Raw genomic sequence first — 18,075 nt, 5'->3', positions numbered from 1 at the left:
GTGTTAAACATGCATAAACACACATACATCCACATTTGATTAAAACACAGATATCTTTAAAAATGCCTTAAAAGAAGAAGCCAAACCAATAGTCAAGCATGCCACAATTTTAGTATGATCACTGAGAAAGCTCTATCTCATCCCATGTATCAGTGGAGTGAAGAACAATGATTCTAAATGTAAACAATTGTTAGGTGGGTTAATGAGGGAATTGGTAGATTTTAAGACAACCTGGTTCCAGATTATGATCATTATATTTTGGGCCATCATTTCCAAGTCAGTTTTGAAGTGACCCGTAGCATTTCAGTAGTCTACTGTAGAAGCGTCAAAGCCATGAATGACTAGTCCCAGGCTAGAGCTGACTAACCAATGGAAGCTAAAGGAATTTCCCCTAGCCACTACCACTTTCTCAGATATGGAAATGTTGGACTGAGGAACACCACCAAGCAAGTATCTCCACTTTATCTAAATTATATTTCAGTGTATGTAGTATGTGCTTCTGAAACCAAATGGGATCTTTTACCATGATACACAGAGGGAAATGTGTATTTGCCACTGTAGGAAGATGCACAACAGGGAGATACAACAAATTGTAGCACACTAGCATTTGTAGGAATAGTCACATATATGCATATCTTTAAAATATGCAGATGATACTGTTTGGTGCATTTATAAATGCTTTGGATGCCCTTATACAAACAAAGGTGTCAAAGAGATGGAAGTCGTTGTACAGTCTGTATAATAAAAGCATGGGAGAAAAAGAAAAGTGAGATGATTCATAATTGCTAAGGAGATAAGAATATAAAAATTTCTACCTAGTATTGCCATAGACTTATGTAAAGGCCCTGCAATGTTAAAAAGTATTACCCACATGTCACTTCTCTTGCATTAAATTATCCTAAGAATCTTCACATGGATTTTCACTTACCATGAAGTACCAGACAAGCCAGTTAAGTATGTTACACAATCCATAAGATTCAGTTTTTTGAGTCCTCTTATAGAGCCGTATGTTGTTGTGAATGACCTTGTCCCACCTCCAGTTGTCATAACTGCCACCACAGGAACCTGGGTAAGACATGGACTTAGCAAATAAAAAACAAGCACAAAACAGAACCTGGGAAATGTTGATAATTAATATGTGGTGTTTGAAGGACAAGGGTTAGCCCTGCACTTACCCAAGTGCTTCTTCATATGTTCTAATACAGTGTTCCTCAAACTTGGCAACTTTAAGTCATGCTGGCTGGGGAATTCTGGGAGTTGAAGTCCACATGTCTTCAAGTTGCCAAGTTTGAGAAACACTGTTGTAACTGAATATCTAAAGAAGACCTGTATGTCATTGGCTACTCTTGGCATTCAGTCGCTTGAAAAAAGTAACTCAGCTTTTTTATAACATCAAAGGATATCACTGTGTCAGTTCTAGAGAGCTTGTTCTTTCAAATAACAATAAAGATGCATTCACAGAAAGTGTATTGCTTAATTATTAGAAAGATGTATATATCTACGTATATCCCATTTCTTATTTAAAAAATCTTTAAATAATAAGATTTAAAGCAGTTTACAGTAGTTGTCAGAAAATACAATAGAAATATGTTAAAAACACAATGAAAACAATCCAAAACTGTTAAGATGGCTGGGTTAGGGTTAGGGTTAGTAGTAGAATAAACTAATTTTTTTTAACATTAAGAAACATTTGTCAGCAACCCACATACCTCGTGATCTTGCAAGTCATAATCCAGCTGGAGAACCTGCTTCAAAGCTTGAGCAACAATTCTCTTGCGCTTACACAAGAATTCTTGCTCCTGTGGGCAGAGATCATATCCCAAGCGCACATCTAGGTTTCCTGGGCAGGAACAATGACTAAGACATACACATAGAACAGAGGCTTTATCTCAATATACAAGATACCTATGATCACACAGAAATGTAATAAAATAAGAGAGATGATTGAAAGTGAACAATCAGTGTCATAATCTATGAAATAGCCATTATCTGTTGAAGTATTCTACACAATATACTGCATATCTCAAAAGTACTTTTAGAGTACTTTTGATGGCACTCAGTTATAGACTTCATAAAAGGTACCTTATGAGGATTGTGCAAAATGGCCTCCTGTAATGAAATGGGAATTCCCTCTCCACAGTCTTTTTAGAATGGTATCAGGTAGAAAGAATTGGGCTGCCTGCATCTGAGAGACATGTGAATTAAGGCACCATTGGATGCCTGTTAACTAATACTGAATGCTTTGTAACTTATTTATTTGCCTTAGTAACCTAAAATACTTCAATACTAACTTAACATTCATAAGGAGTGGTACAAATTTATAGATACAATATAATATTACTATCACCTAAAGGAAGTGTCGGGGGGGGGGCTGAATGTGGTCCATAAAACATCTGCAGCCAGCTTCTGTTCTCCCCCCTCCATGAAACCTCTTCTATTTCCCCCATCCTAAAAAGGTTCCATGCAGGAGAAGTTCACACATAGCAGTTCCTATCTCTTTCTTCAAGGAAAAAGATTCTGTATGTCCTTTCGTCATACAGAGTAACTCAAAAAGTAAAGAGGAATCTGGGGTTCTGTGGGAAATGTTTCCCATCCCCAAAGTCCCTCTCCTGAGATCATTAACCTTGGATTAGGTCCACATCCTGGCCATAGAATCTTTTATGAAGCCCTTCTTCAAATGCTATATCAATCTGAAGGTGTTCTTAAAATAGAATGTATACTTATTTTTGTTTTAATATGATTTTGAAATTATCTTTCAGTTGAGCTGTAAGGGTTTTTTGTTTGTTTGTTCTCTCAGGCTTTTAAATATTTTAGCAGTTTTAGAAATTTTAGATCTACCATTTTACTCTGTATGTCTATCTCTTTCTTTGATTTGTTTGGTACAGGGTGGTGGTTTCAGCCTCTGGGATCTGAATTTTTTTTTGTTGTTATCTTGCTTTAATGGAATATGAACCTTTTTTATAATGTGCACAATTTTGTCAATTGTCTGTTTATTGTATTGCTGTTTTAATTCTTCTATACAGTGCTAAGAGAATTTATGTCACAAGTCTTATCTTAAATAAAAACAGAAATATTGTTGGGCTTAAAATAAAATATTAAAATGGCATTCCTATGAACACTCTGCTTAGTGAGACTTGTTTCTGAATAAGCATGTGGTCTAACTTTCAAGGCTGGTTGTATTGTTAACAACTCAGTTAGTATCGTAGCTCTTGTGTCTCTATTCTTCTAGTTTATGACTGGTTTCCTGTCATTTGGCTCTTTGCAAGCAATCTGACTGTGCTGTGTTTTATTGTAACTTATTTTATGGTCTGCTTTCCTAGAAATTTCAATTCCTATTAACCCCAGTTTTGACTTGTACAATGAATTTAATGTGATACATGATCTTCAACTCCACAGAGCTATCTGCAGCCCAGTTATGAGAAGTAACAACAGTATTAATTATCAGTGCTTCTTACCAATCATTCAGTTTTATGTGCAAATTGTACTTTTTTTCCTGAAAAACAGAATATGAACATGTAAAAATCATAGAAGGCAAACATATTTTCACTTTAAATTTAAAAATCATCAGCTGCAGTCTTTAAACTGCTAGTAAACTAATTTTGCAGGTTATTTCCCTTCAAAACACAGTGACTCAGGGTATGTTCCAGAAATAATTTGAACAACTTAATTCCTGTGTAAAGGAGCAAGAAGTGGCTTAGTGGAACAATAAAGCCCTGAGGCTGAAAGTTATTTAAATTCCAGCTTTGTAGCTGTTCTGAGTAGTAAGCCAATAATGGAATAATGTTCTTAGTTCATGAGGGCTCCTTTCTTTTTTGCACAAGACTAGAGGAAATTATCTTATGTGGTGAGCCAATCCACATGATTGTAAGTCTTGGGAAGATCTTCCACAGCTGAGCTGGTTTTCTTCCCACTCAGCTGCTGCTTCAGAAGAAATACTGCAAAAGTAGCAGAGTGGGAAGGTTTCTAATGAATATATAAACTGCCCACTTCTACTCTTTAATTGTTATATTTCTAGACTGGTATCTGAAAGTTTCCAGAGCACCTAAAATTTTTTGGTTTGTTCTGATCATGCTCTGAAGATTTCAATTCTAAAGAACAGCTGTGGTATACAATTCTGCATTTTCTGCTGTCATAATTCAATGGAAATATTTCTCAGTCACTACTCAGACCAGAAATTTGCTGTAGATATAGTATAGATGTAGACACTGAAGAAAATAAGAAGTGGAAGCCTCTCCTTATGACTGTGTACTCAGAATTGTGAAGTATGCCTAGCTTACATCTTACAGAGATGCCTAATTTGTAATTTCCAAACAGAAATAACCCAACTGGACTGGCAGTCCAATCTTAATCCAGTCCTGGCTATGGGATAGCAATAACAAATAGCAGAATACATATGGCCGAATGCATGTGACAGACACCTCTAACCTCCAGGAAATGCGACAAGTCCCGTATCTACCTACATCAGTTACCTGAGCTACCTCCCTCTAGTTCTAAATCCAATGTACAATGCATCTGCCTTCTGCCTAGCAGACTTTGTTCTTTAACTAGTACCATCCTCTTCAGCTTCTGCTTCTGCTTCTGCCTATTATAAGAAACTAATAATTAAAAGAAACTAATAATGAACTATTCCAAATGGCAAACTTCTTAAGTTTGGAAGAACATTTCTATCTGTATCTCTGTCTCTGTCTCTAACTGTAGCTATCTATATCATTGGTTATTTCCTAATAACCAGGGTTTATTTTCAAAGTCCTACTGATGCTGTTCTACTGTTACTGCCAGGAGTTCAACCAGAATTGTTTCTGGTTATCTTTGGCTGATTAGTGGAGTTCAAAAAATTCTGTGCTGCTCTTATTTTGTAGCAAGTGGAAGGGGGGAAATGCATTGGAATAGCAAATCAACCCCTTGAATCTACCCAGGAAGGATGGGGAAATGATTACAAAATACAATTGTGCCTTGTTTCAATGGGAAGAAAGAGATCCAGTGAGATAGGAATGGGATGAAATGAGGTGAGGTTTCATTAGAAACCTTCCCACTCTGCTACTTTTGCAGTATTTCTTCTGAAGCAGCAGCTGAGTGGGAAGAAAACCAGCTCAGCTGTGGAAGATCTTCCCAAGACCTACAGCACTGTGGAGATACACATCTCAGATTTGCACAAAAAGGCAGCATATGTTCTGCAAAGGAGGGCTGTGGGTGTGCAGTGAAGGAGGGCTGTGGGTGTGCATTCTTTTGCCTGAAGCAATCTAAATTTTAGGTTAAATAGAAGATAGTTATCCATGCTTGAAGAAGAGATTGTTTCTCCAAGAAGTTGATTCCATAGCATTAAATAACATTGTCCATATCTCCCAGGGTCTTGGTAGCTAAACAAAATCCTTTTAGGATCTATGGGTCAATTCTATGCTGCCATTATAAAGCTTCCATGTTTTCTTAGTTTAATATCCATCTTGTTTAATAATTCCAGTATTATTAAGCAAGGAGGTGGATTAATAACTTGTTTAATAATTTCAATATTATTAAACAAGATGGCAACTGAAAGACTGGATCTGTTAGCAGGTAAGTGCTGGCTTGGATATTAAACTGTTGAACTGTAAGAGGCAGTGATTTTCCCTGTGATGCCTTATGGAAGTGAAGGTTGAGGACAGTTTATCCTGGAGAAAGTCTATGTGGTTGCTAACAGTCAACACCAGCTTGATGGTGCATAATCAATCAATTAATACTTTGAAAGAAGAAGGGGGAAGAAAGTTGGAAGGAAAGAAATTGGACTGAGAAAAGAGCAGACTGAGAAATTGTTAAAACCATTAAAAAGAAGAGAGCAAAGAAAGCTTGAGATCTTACACTGGTCAGTTCCATGAAGCCTGTGTTTCAGCAGAAGGGCTGGTGCTCCAGTTTGGAGACTTGGCTGGGATCAAGGACTGATGCTCAGGAGGTTTGGGGGTGGGGGGAGGCTTCTGGCATTGGTGGTTTGCTTGGTGGTGAGAGGCTGTTGCCTGTGGTGGCCTCAGATGGTACTGAGTAGATTATACAGCAGAGATGACTACAGAGAAGTAGAGAGGCTATCACAGTGTTTGGATCCAAAAGTGCAAAAAGGTAGGAGGAGAGAAGAGAAGACTTTAAAATGAAAGAAGAAAAGAGGAAGGAGAGAATTAAATGGTGCAGAGCAAAACAGGGTGGAAACTGTGCCAGATGGAATTGCCGGTTATGCAGGCTATGGAGGAGGATGAGTAAACACAACTGAAGGAGGAATACCAACTATATTGCCCAATGTGGAACTGTGACCGAATTGAGGGAACAGTGAGCCACCAACCACATAAAAAGAAGAAGAGAAATAAGAGGCCATAAGAAAACAAGGAGAGGTATTTACCCTTGCCATAGGCCCCCAAATGGAAGAGTGGGGGGAGGCAAGAGGAAATAGAATAGGAGAAAGCTAGTCTGCTCCTGGAAAGGGTAAGGTTGGGTTATAGCATTTGAGAGCATATAGCTGCCAGGCATAGCGTACTGAAGTGTTGACTGTCCCATGACTGGGTGATTATGAAGGGGAGCTTAATTAGCCTAGGCAAAGAGAGATGGAAGGGAGGATAACAGTAGGGATAGGCAGGGAGATGGAAATGATCCATTCCAGGAAAGAAAGACTGAAATACTGATGCAAATCTCTACTTCCAGCTCCAACCCACCACCCCCTGATCTTACCTCATGAGCCAGGCATCCAAAAATCAGGCTACATAGAAGAAAGAAGGAATGGCCTTGAAGGACAGGAGGAAGAGCTGCCACCAAGGCAACAGTTAGATAAAAGGGGCCTGAGCTCTGGCCAAAAAAATAACTTGAGAAAATGTAACAGCTAAACCCCTCTCTAATTTATATAAGGATAAAGTGAGGGAGGAGGGAAGGACATCTATAGCTGCTACAATGGAATAGAACTGGCCAACATGGCGTTGGTTTCTTAGTCTGATTTACCTTGTAGGCCTAACAGGCTGGTGTTTTTGAATGCCAGTTCTGCTTGTAATAGATTCAACTTAACCATGATAAAATTGTGGATGAGAGGGTAGACTTGGAATATACTGTTGAAATCTGGCTAGATGAAGAGGGTTTGTGCCCCTCATTGAGATCTCTCCATCTGAGTTTTGGTTAGAACATCAGTCATAACCCCAGAGCCAGGAAGGTGGAGGGGCAGTTACAAGGAGGTTCTGCAGGTCTGAGACTATTTGTGAGATTGGGCCAAAGAGACAAGCTGGAGTACTGCTATTCTGCCATCTTTCAGCTCCACAGTAGCATTCCTACTTGACCTACATGATCGCATTATGAATTTACCCAGGCTGTTAGTCCTGGATGATTTTTACCTCTCCTCTCTGGGGTTGGGAGTGACTTGAGAATTCATGGCCATCATGACAACCATGAGCTTATCCCAGGTCATCATTAGCCCATCCTACAGAGCTGATCACACATTGGACCTAGCTTTTACCTCCAAGCAGATGAGACCCTTCAGAAGCTGTCAGGATCTGGATGGAGAGATACAGGTGCAGACACAATCCAAGCAAGACAGAGTGGCTACTTATTCAGAAGCCCACTGATTTTGGTATTGTACCATCTTTGATTCTTGATGGAGTAGTGCTCCACCACTGATGGCAGACCCACAATATAAGGGTCTTCCTGGACTCACAGCTCACACTGGAACAATCACAGGAAAGGGTTATGGGCAGGAGGGCTTTTGTCTAGCTTAGGTCAGCATTGCAAGTTAGGTCCATACTGTAGCCTTACCCAGAACAAGATGGTCACTTGTGCCCTTGTAATCTTCCATATGGATTACTATAATTCACCTTACATGGGGCTGCCCTTGAAAACCCCCTGGATATGAAAGACCCCCTGTGGCCTGTACATTTACTGCCATGTAACATTATTATTGCAGCAGCTGCAATGGCCATGCATATACTTCCAAACACAATTCAAGCAGCTGGTTATCACTGATAAGGCCCTATGTGACTCAGGGCTGAGATATCTTCAAGACCACCTATGCCATATAGATTCTGCCTGCCCAATCCACGGGCATAGGTATTGCTGAAAGTCCCCACCTATCAATAGGTGCAATAGAAGGGGGCTCTGAAAGTGGGCATTCTCAGTGGAGGCTCCCCTCCTCTGAAACAGCTTGCTCCTTGAGGCAAGGATGGCTGCCATTCTCATGGCTTTCCAAAGCTTCTGAAAAGTTGGCTGTTCTGAAAGGCTTTTTGGATATGTGGTGTAGAGTTCCCAGTTATACAAGGAAACTTATGTTAATTGCTTTTCAAAATTATAATGATATAATTGTATTTTTTAAAAAAATGTACATTATTTTATTCCTGTTGCATTGGCTGCATCTGTTGCTTTTGTAGATTTGTGTACATCTTAACTGAAGCAGTTTGTAAATTCATAAATACATATTCCTTCTAGTACTTAAAGAAGGCACTCACTTCCACTATTGGCACTTTTTCTCCCACAGGCAGGGAATTCAGCATCACAGTTGGAACATCTTCCTTGGTGGTATAAGAACAGGTACACTAAAGAAAAGAAGAAATTATATTTTTTGACTGAAAAGGCTTGTTCTGGTAAATTAATGAAGGGACATTTGTAATTATTGTGATTACTGAATTAGACTGACATACAGGATTATAATGTGGTTTTGTCTCTGGTAGTTTAACATTCAATGATGGATTCTTGTACTTGATACAATGGAATGTACTGGGACATGGCGGTGTGACAATTGCATCTGAACCCAGCTTAAAAGTTTGAGTGCCTTCATATGATCCTTTTACAGAAAGTGAAAGGTCTTTCTCTAAAAACAAAAGGAAAAGAATGTGGAAAAACATTATATTAGAGGTTTTTGATAACAAGCACAAAATACAATGAAACATTTCAGTGTGAATAACACAAAGGCAAGTTACTAAATTATTGGTATGTCAAGATAATCTTAACTATTCTGGAAAAAACCTTTTTAACAAACTTATATAGTCATCCATTCACCAAAGGAAATCTGGGTGGCAACCAGAATTAAAATATTCTCTCTCTCTCTCCCTCCCCTTCCAGGACTAGTCCCTGCAGTTTTTTGGCAAGATTTTGATGGTTTGCCCTTGCCTTCTTCTTAGGGCTGAGAGGGAGTGAGTGGCCCAAGGTCACCCGGCTGGCTTTGTGCTTAAGGTAGTACTAGAACACATGGCCTCCTGGTTTCTAGCCTGGTGCCTTAGCCCCTACACCAAACTGGCTCTTTCTCAAAAACAGAAAGAAAAAAAAACCATACAAATTTACAAATCAATGAAAGAAAAAGATTTAAAAAACCCTTTTAAAAACCTTGTTTCTAACATATCACACACACACATGTCCATTCCAAAGCATTAATGTTCTGGCCCCAGGGTTGGTGGGGAAAACCTAGGTCTTCATGGACTTCCAGAAGGCCAACAGGTTGGGGCAGTTCATATCCCAGGAGGAGACTGTTCTACAAGGCAGGTGCCACAATAGAGAAGGCACACTTCCTAGGGCCCACCAAGTGACACTGATTTGCCAGTGGAACCCAGAGCATGCTATGAACATTAAGGAACATTTGCAGCCATGGAGATGGTGGGGGAAACCTTTATTTGTAAAAGTCTCTTACAAATGTTCTCAAATAAAGCACATTTTACATAAATCAAATAACTGAGTGACCTTGAAGGAAACTCCACATCCTCATGGACATTAATCATGAATGTTTGACTGATATATGAAGGTAAAACAAAATGTACCTGTAGATACTTTGGTTACCTTGAATGGTGTGTGTTTTTATGTTTTAATATTGTTTTAGCATTTTGTAAACTAACAACAACATTATTATTATTATTACTACTACTACTACTACTACTATTATACTGTTGAAATCTGAATTCTTTTGTAATTTTTAGGAAGGTAGTACACGACTGGACTTAATGTCAAGGGAAACCTTTACCTTTACCTAGTACAGAAATACTCTAAATGATCAATAATTTTCTTTAGTGTGAGCAGATAAAATTCAAGTAACTTGTCTGCTCCGTGGTGGGGGAGTGGTACAGAAAAGGAGGCCAGACCAATGGTGGGTTCCCACCATTTTCTTGCTTCACTGACAAAATCTTCACCACCTAATTTCCCTCAGCTTGGCCATAGGCTGTCTGGGTGACCTCATGCAAGTTATTCTTGCTCACCATTAGTAACTCCATCTTTGAAGACAAAGAATACATTGACCTGATTGGCTGACAGCCATAATCACTGTGCCAAGTAATGGCAAGTAATAGATCATCACTGGAATTATGGGAAGATACCTCATGAATCATGAACAGCTTCCTCAGTTCTTTGTTTGGCAGCTGTGTTGTTTAGCACAGTAATGAAAACATCCAGTTATGAATATTAAATGATTTCATATAAACTCACGTGATTTATGTTGCTTTCTCTGATCCACCTCAGCCTCCAGTGTACAAATTTCACGACACTGTAATAAACAGAAATAACCAACAAAAGCAACATAAATGATCACTTCTAGATTTAAAACTGTTTTGTAAAATAACTTTGAACAGCACCAGTACTGCTGTAGAAGACCTAATAGCTAGGGAAAGAATAACTTGAAGATATATTAATATAAACTCAGCTTTTGGACATGAGAACAATAAGCATCTCCAAGACTGCCAGTCCTATGGAATGAGACTTCCATTGGTTTCCTTGCTGATTCAGGAAACAGACATATAAGGTAGGGTCATAGCTCAGTAAGCAAGATCTCAGGCCTTCTGCCATCTATATGGCTAGAAAAAAAAGTTTTAGCCAAAATATATACTTTAGAACTAAATAAATGTGTCACGTCCATTGAATGATTCAGTTAGAGTTAGGTTCTTGAAAACCCAGTAATTTCAGGTCCAGAGGATTAAGAATGTACTAAACATTCCTATAGAATTAATTGGGACATCAACATACCTCAGTCATGTCTCAAATTGGAAATCAAATCATTTAGTTTCATGGCAAACTTGATAGAATATTAACTGAGTATAACCAGCCCCTTAGCAAATCAGTTTATTTCTTTTAAGTCACATTTAAGTTTACATTGACTGAGCCCAGTTTTCTATAAATATTTTCTCTGTGTGAGTTTTTGTGTATTTGTTTGCATAATGGTGTGTAAGTTTCTGACAGAATGGTTTGCACATTTATTGCAAATGGTGGAACAATTAATTTTAAAAATGGGGTGCCATTTTTAAAAGTCAATTTTAACCAGCAGTTGTCTGTTATTGTTGTTGTTGTTATATCTGGTCCTAACCCTTTTCTGGAATGAGACTACTGGGCAGAGTTCATATGTGTGTATACTTTGTGTGTGTGTATACTTTGTGTGTGTGTGTGCATATGTGTGTACCTTTGAGTCAGTCTTGACTCCTGACAACTGCCTGGACAAGTCTATGCAGTTTTCTTGGCAGGGTTTTTCACAAGTGGTTTGCCATTGCCTCCTTCCTGGGGCTAAGAGAAAATGACTAGCCCAAGGTCACCCAGCTGGCTTCATGCCTAAGGCAGGACTAGAACTTGCTGTCTCGTGGTTTTAGCCTGATGCCTTTAACTACTACAGCAAACTGGCTCTTATATTATACATAATACATATACATACATATATACAGACACATACATGCATACACATTCATATAAGCACACCCAAAAACAAATATGTCACATGCAACATTTGTTGTGGAAAACATATCAAAGATTGAATTTCTGCATGGGGTTATAACCATTTTTTTCTCTAATCATCCCTTCTTGAGAGGATAGTAGTAGAGCTGGGCATAACTTTATAAAAAGAAAATAAATATATATAAAAAATAAAGCTTTGCAAAATACATTGGAACAAGCGAAACACCTCCCCATATTTTCCATTTCCCTTCCCATGGAAGGGTCAATGTCGCTGCATCAGAGGCTTTCCCTGCTGGCCAGTGAAATGAAACAGCTGTGAACACACACACACAAACACACACACACAGTCGCACAAAGAGCAGGGGAAAGGCTTTGAAGCAGCTGCACTGATTCTTCTTGATGTGGAACTGCAATATTTTAAAGAGGGGTGTGCCCCTGTGCTTTGCAAAGTTCTTCTTCTGAGTGTTTTGCATAAACCTCAATAGTCATAATGGGGGTAGTAGCTTCATTGGATAGCTACTGATAGCTATGTAGTAGTAGTAGCAGCTTCATCTGATAACTGATAGCTATGCCTGTTAGAATATATTCAGTACACATTGCAACTATTATCCAGAATAAAAGACAATATTCAGTAAAAATTAAATTAGTCCTTAATACAGCTATATAACAACAAGCCTATTTCCATAAGCCAGCAGTTCTCAAAGTGTGGTCTGGGGGCCCCTGGGGGCCCTGGAAACTTTTCAGGGGATCTATAAGGTCAAACAAATAAATATTTTTACGTATCTCAGTTTTGATTTCTAATAAAGTAAATAACAATAGATATAATTCACATAAACCAAAGCTCTTGGGGGTCCTCAATCATTTTTAAGAATATAAAGGGGTCCTGAGACAAAAAGTTTGAGAACCACTGCCATAAGCTATAACATCTAATTGTTATAATACATACAATACATAATACACCAAGGAGTCTACACTGATAATGTGATTGGATGGGAGGCCAGTGGAGAGAACCCATCAAGAAAAAGTTGTTTTTGCTTTGAGTAAAAGGGTGAAGAATATAGTTAGGAAGGCCACTCAACAGGCTGCTACATAAACCAATTGCTTTGCATTAAAACAAATGTTTCTAGACTGAAAAGTATAGGTGAATAGCTTCATAGTGAGCGTATTATCCACCAGAACCATCAGCTCCCACATCACAAGAGATGTGGACAGCTGACAACCCAGGAAGCAAAAAGGATTGGCGACAGAGAAATATCTGTTTGTCTGTCCGTCCGTCCGTCCATCCATCCATCCATCCATCTATCATCTTAATAAAATATATAATCTCTGTCTTGTCTGTCTCAGATGGCATAATGTCATTTAAGATGAATTGCTTACAAGGCAATTGGACAAAACATTCCACTCATCTAAAACAGGGATAGGGTGAAAACAGGGTTTTAGTGGCAAAAATATATTATCGAAGCAAAAAAGATAAAAAGAAAGTTCCTAGGTTGGGATATAAAGAGTAAACAAAAGGAGAAACAGAGCTGAACCCAGAGGAACATCACACTAATGGAAAGAACTAAAACATTAGAGTGAAACCAGAAAATTGTATTTTAATAATTAAAAATTGGTTCTCCAAGATGTAAAAAGCTGCCAGAAGGAGCCTAAAGTACAAACATAGATGACAAATAGTTAAAACTGGCTATGAAATTATTTAAAACATAGGAAATATATGAGGTTGACAATATTGCTTGGGAGACTGCTTCTTCAGACACTGCGTGGCGAAAAGGGGGAGAGGGAATATGAGCAGGGCAAATGAACCAGGGTAGTACCTGGTTGCAATCTTAGATGTAAAATAATGGCCAAGATAATCTGTATCAGTGTATCTCAATCTTGGCAACTTTCAGATGTCTGGACTTCACTAATCTGCACTAAGAGAGGAAGAAGTCTCAATGCCACTGCTGAGGGTAATGGGTTCAAAAGAATCTGGTAGGTAGCAAAAAGCTGGTGATGTAATTTAGCTTGCTGGGAGATAACAGACTGGAAATATACTACTTTTGCTTGAACAGGCAGGGTAAAAAAAATCAAAAGAGGGCAGATGGGAAAATATTTGTATTTAATTTAGTGGGACTCATAAAACCTCCATTCTTAACACTTGATTTGAACACTCACTACATGCCATAGTTGGTCAAGGAGAGACAAAGATTCTTAGCATGTGCTAGTTTAACCATGGCAGGAGACAGAAAGGAACAGCTAACTTAGTAGTGCCATTAAAGGAAATTATTAAACCTCTGCTGATTCTAGTGTCCCTGTCAACAAGCTGAGCAAAGAATGCGGGAGAAATTGGAGCCACTGTATAGTGCACCAGAGGTGTGCAGATAATCCCTGGGGAGAAAATGGGACAATATGTCATCATATGGAAACATTTTCTTCTCTCTTTAAATGTCAGGCCATATCATAAGACCAAGCAAGATCTAGGATGTGACCTGTTCATGAATCGGGGGGGGGGGGGTTAAGGAGGATCATATTATAAGATGCTAAAAGAGAAAAACCTACATCCAAATGTACTAAAACTGTTTGGGATATCTAAAATCTCTCCAAAGCACAACAGACAATTCTTAAATAAGAACCAGAAAGATAAGACTTCAGAAAAGTCACAATTTATACTAGGTGTATGATAAATTAATCCAGCTAGACAATTGAAAAGAAACATTTAATTGGCAATCAATGATTCAAAATTAAGAGAAGGAAATAAATACACTTTTTGTTAGAACTAACAAAACAATTTAACAATATTTGTTAATAACAGAGATTAAATATAAATTTGCAAGCTAACCTAATAATTGACAAAATAATTGCTGTTATCTCCTTCAGACTCAGCTAGGTTTCTGTTAACCCCAGTAACAGAAATAGAATAATCAATTAGAAAGTTTCAAAAAAAAATTGCTTTCCTGACCAATGAGTGTGTGAAATCTATTGGACCTAGCTGTATGAAATTTCATCCATAGTATTGTTAATGCAAAGGGCTATCTTAGTACCAAGGAATCAACTGAGGGTAGGAGATGATCTACTCTAGCCATGCCAGGATGATCTCTCAGAACATGAGGACTCTGACAATAGTCAGCTCTTGAGGCACTTTGGTTTATCTCCTGAAAAGCAAAACTGTTTCAGCAGAAATTGTGGGAAATGGGAAGAGATCCACAAAAAAACATGTTTCTGAATTCTGAATCCACAGAAAACATGTTTCTGAATCTTAAAATAAGTGGGAAATGTTTTAAGAGATCCGCAAAAAATGTGTTTCTGAATCCAGCAGTGTCCTTCTCAATGTCTTTTAAAACATACAAAGCTGGGTATCACAACCACACAATTAATGGCTGGTTTCTAATTCCACAACTCTTTTTATCAATGGTTAAGAAAGAGGACAAACCAAGAGATTAATCTTTTGCCCTGGGAATCCTTGGCAAAGTTGGGGAAAATGGGAGAGATATCTTAAACCCGTATATCTGTCAGGCTCACCACAATATCTCAGTTTAGAGGTGGTCTTCCTTTTAGATGAGTATGGTATGTATTTTACAATCCACATAAGAAAATCCAGATCTTATTCTATGCTTAAATAAGGGTTAAATTATATGGTCAGATTGTTTTGGAATTCAAACATCACAAATTTAAAGTACACGTACTTCAGAATGAAGTATCAGAATATTCTCAGCAGGAATATGAGTTGGCTACTTATATTTCACATTCACCTAGATTACAACACTATTATTAACAGTAATAAACTGCAAAAATGTAATGAAAAATAAAAAAATTAAAATTTACCACTAAAACGCCATTTGTAATTAGTGTTTCCGGAGGACCTGACCTAGAAAACAAATGTAAAGAGATAGATAATTCCAATATTCCTGCAAATATTGTTTCTGTCTCATCCAAAGAGAAACTGAAAATACATGTTTAGTATATGATCCATATATTGAGGTTTTAAAATTCCATTAGTAGCCCCAAATTGTGAGTGAGTTCTTATTTTGATGAAATAAAACGATGGCAAACCAATTTTATTTTATTGGTTTGCCATAGTTCCATCTAGTAATATAGAAAACAATGAAAAGACCACTTATGCTATTGCTTCTTCTGAACTAGACTTCTGATATTTGGCTTAAGCTTGTGAAGAGTTGGAATTTGAACTCAGGTTGAAGTAGTTATGTAAAAATGTGCTTTCTCATACTAATATAGTATTTATACATGTCTTTGTATAGGTGCTCAGTTTCTCGCTGTACTAGCACTGATGGTTTCTAACTGATTATAGATTTCATATCTTAAATAGAGAGTAAATTGAAGGATGAGTACCGTTGTGTCTCCTTATCTCTCCCTCCCCCTCCTTCTACAGCAGTGTTTCTCAACCTTGGCATGCTGGCTGGGGAATTCTGGGACTTGAAGTCCACACATCTGAAAGTTGCCAAGGTTGAGAAACACTGTTCTACAATATAGTACAGAGACTGCTTGTTGTTCTAATGAGAACCTCATTGTAAGTCATCTATTAAAGTTATTATGTTGCCTTTCGAGGAATGTACCTGTTTGTAATGTTTTTATACTATGAAGGATGCCTGTGCCTTTCTTTGTAGTTATCTTGTTTCCTTATCAATTATAAAGCAATTATCTCTGTTGGGGTCTCCTTTTAACATACTGTTGAAAGCTGTCTTTATCAACATTATGTACACTTATGTAACCTAGTGGCTCTTGCTTCTGACTCATTTGGGCACAAGGGACCTGTAATTCACTGTAACTTGCTAGCTTTACTAAAACATTGTTTGGATCCTCTCCAGATGTTGGTGTTTATTGGTTGAGTTTTTCTACCACAACCTTTATATTGTTCTACTTTCCTGTATTACTCAGACAGTGTGAGACAGATTTAAGGAAGCAACTTTATACTGTTGTTTCCTTATTATGGCAGTATATAGCCATGACAAATTAATATATGCATGACTACATTTTATTAATATATGGTGAAAAATAGTACTCAAACAGGCATACTTATTCCTACTGAAAATTGAAATTCTTTTATCTATTGCTGGTTTCTATTTTTTCAATTTATTTGAGATAATTCTGTACTATGTCACAGCAATATAGAAAGATAAAGAATGGAAAATGCTTACGCAGGTTCCACTATAAATTCAACTTCCAGCTCTTCTTGTGCCTGCCAGGAAGAAAACAGTTAGTAAAACTGAAATTGAAATAAGTGTATAATCTTTTCTTTAACATCATTTTTAAGTACATGCATAAACATTCACCTCACATTAAAAATTGGCAAATGACATATATTGAAAAATGATGTAAGCATGAAAACTGGAAATTTGTCAGTAAACAATTCACTTCCCTAACAAACACATCTATCATTTTCATCAATAATAAACAAATATATATGGAAGCTTTTATTTATTCATGTATTTGATTAATATCCTGCCTTTCATTCAGGACCTGTTCTGTTCCATAACAAAACAGTGATATGCCCACTTGTATGAGAGAAAGCTGCATTAACTCAATGAAACTTATTTCATAATAGATATATGTAAGCTTGCATTGTAAATGAGTGGGATTTTTCTGCTGATAGAAGAGAATAGGATTTTGCCAATTTGTTCTGTAACACCTATACACCCCCATTTGTTCTGGAGGATTGGTGGATCCTTCAGAATAGCACAGCTGCTGCTGGTAGTGTATGTAGGATGAAGTGTTAATTGACAAAGAATCCAAACAAATGTGAATCTTTTTCTTTCACAGAAAGACAACTCCAGATACAAACTATGGCATACAGTAAAACTTCCTTAATGGACTAATTGGGGAGAGGATGTGTCTGTGACTGATGAATGCCCCTTAAATCAGAGAGTACATCACTGCTGTGATTTTACATCATCTGAGTAATGACATCACACAAATGATGCAAACAATATAAATCACTGTGGTTTGGTCCTATGCATTTGAAGTCTGTTGTATCAAGAACTAGTAAATTGAAATTTCACGGTAGTAAAACAAAAGTAAGCAAACTTGTGCTTTCCAAATTACTTTTTTTCTTATATCTTGGCAATAATAATGATTTCTAGAATAGGTGGAATGGAAGTCCCAAGTATTTTAAGAGCACCAGACTGCTTACTCCTGTGTTAAAGTCAAAAACATAACATGGGAACTATAGCATGCAATTAGATAGTCACATTAGGTAGCATCAAATGTAGACAGTTATCAACTGTTTCCAAGTTAACAGAAAATATCACTGGACCAGATCTTTTTTTTCATCTTTATATTTTCATTTTTTAACCTTATATTTAAGTGGAAATCATTAGTTCTTCACTTTGAACTAACATGAAACTTACTCAGTACTGAGATAGTCTCAGACAGGGCAATTCTCCACCCAAGCTTACCTTCTTTTACTGGCCCCCCATGGAAATTATAACTGAAGAATCAACTAGAAATTAAAATAAG

The 18,075-nt window shown here is 37.5% G+C and overlaps 1 protein-coding gene across 1 annotated transcript in view; it reads right to left on the bottom strand.

The window, feature by feature from the left end:
- LOC134487823 (cytosolic phospholipase A2 epsilon-like) overlaps positions 1–18,075 on the bottom strand; it is a 44,886-nt gene that overhangs the window by 13,368 nt on the left and 13,443 nt on the right. Inside the window, exons 6-13 of the mRNA XM_063289902.1 lie at positions 16,758–16,798; positions 15,427–15,469; positions 10,396–10,453; positions 8,628–8,797; positions 8,436–8,522; positions 3,456–3,493; positions 1,710–1,857; positions 929–1,065 (exon numbers count right to left, since the gene is read on the bottom strand). Of these exons, the coding sequence (XP_063145972.1) occupies positions 929–1,065; positions 1,710–1,857; positions 3,456–3,493; positions 8,436–8,522; positions 8,628–8,797; positions 10,396–10,453; positions 15,427–15,469; positions 16,758–16,798 (722 nt within the window). The remainder of the gene's footprint in view (positions 1–928; positions 1,066–1,709; positions 1,858–3,455; positions 3,494–8,435; positions 8,523–8,627; positions 8,798–10,395; positions 10,454–15,426; positions 15,470–16,757; positions 16,799–18,075) is intronic.

The sequence above is a fragment of the Candoia aspera genome, chromosome 1 (genome assembly GCF_035149785.1).
Source record: "Candoia aspera isolate rCanAsp1 chromosome 1, rCanAsp1.hap2, whole genome shotgun sequence".
NCBI classification, from domain to species: Eukaryota; Metazoa; Chordata; class Lepidosauria; order Squamata; family Boidae; genus Candoia; species Candoia aspera.
This window is presented reverse-complemented; position numbering and strand designations above follow the sequence as displayed.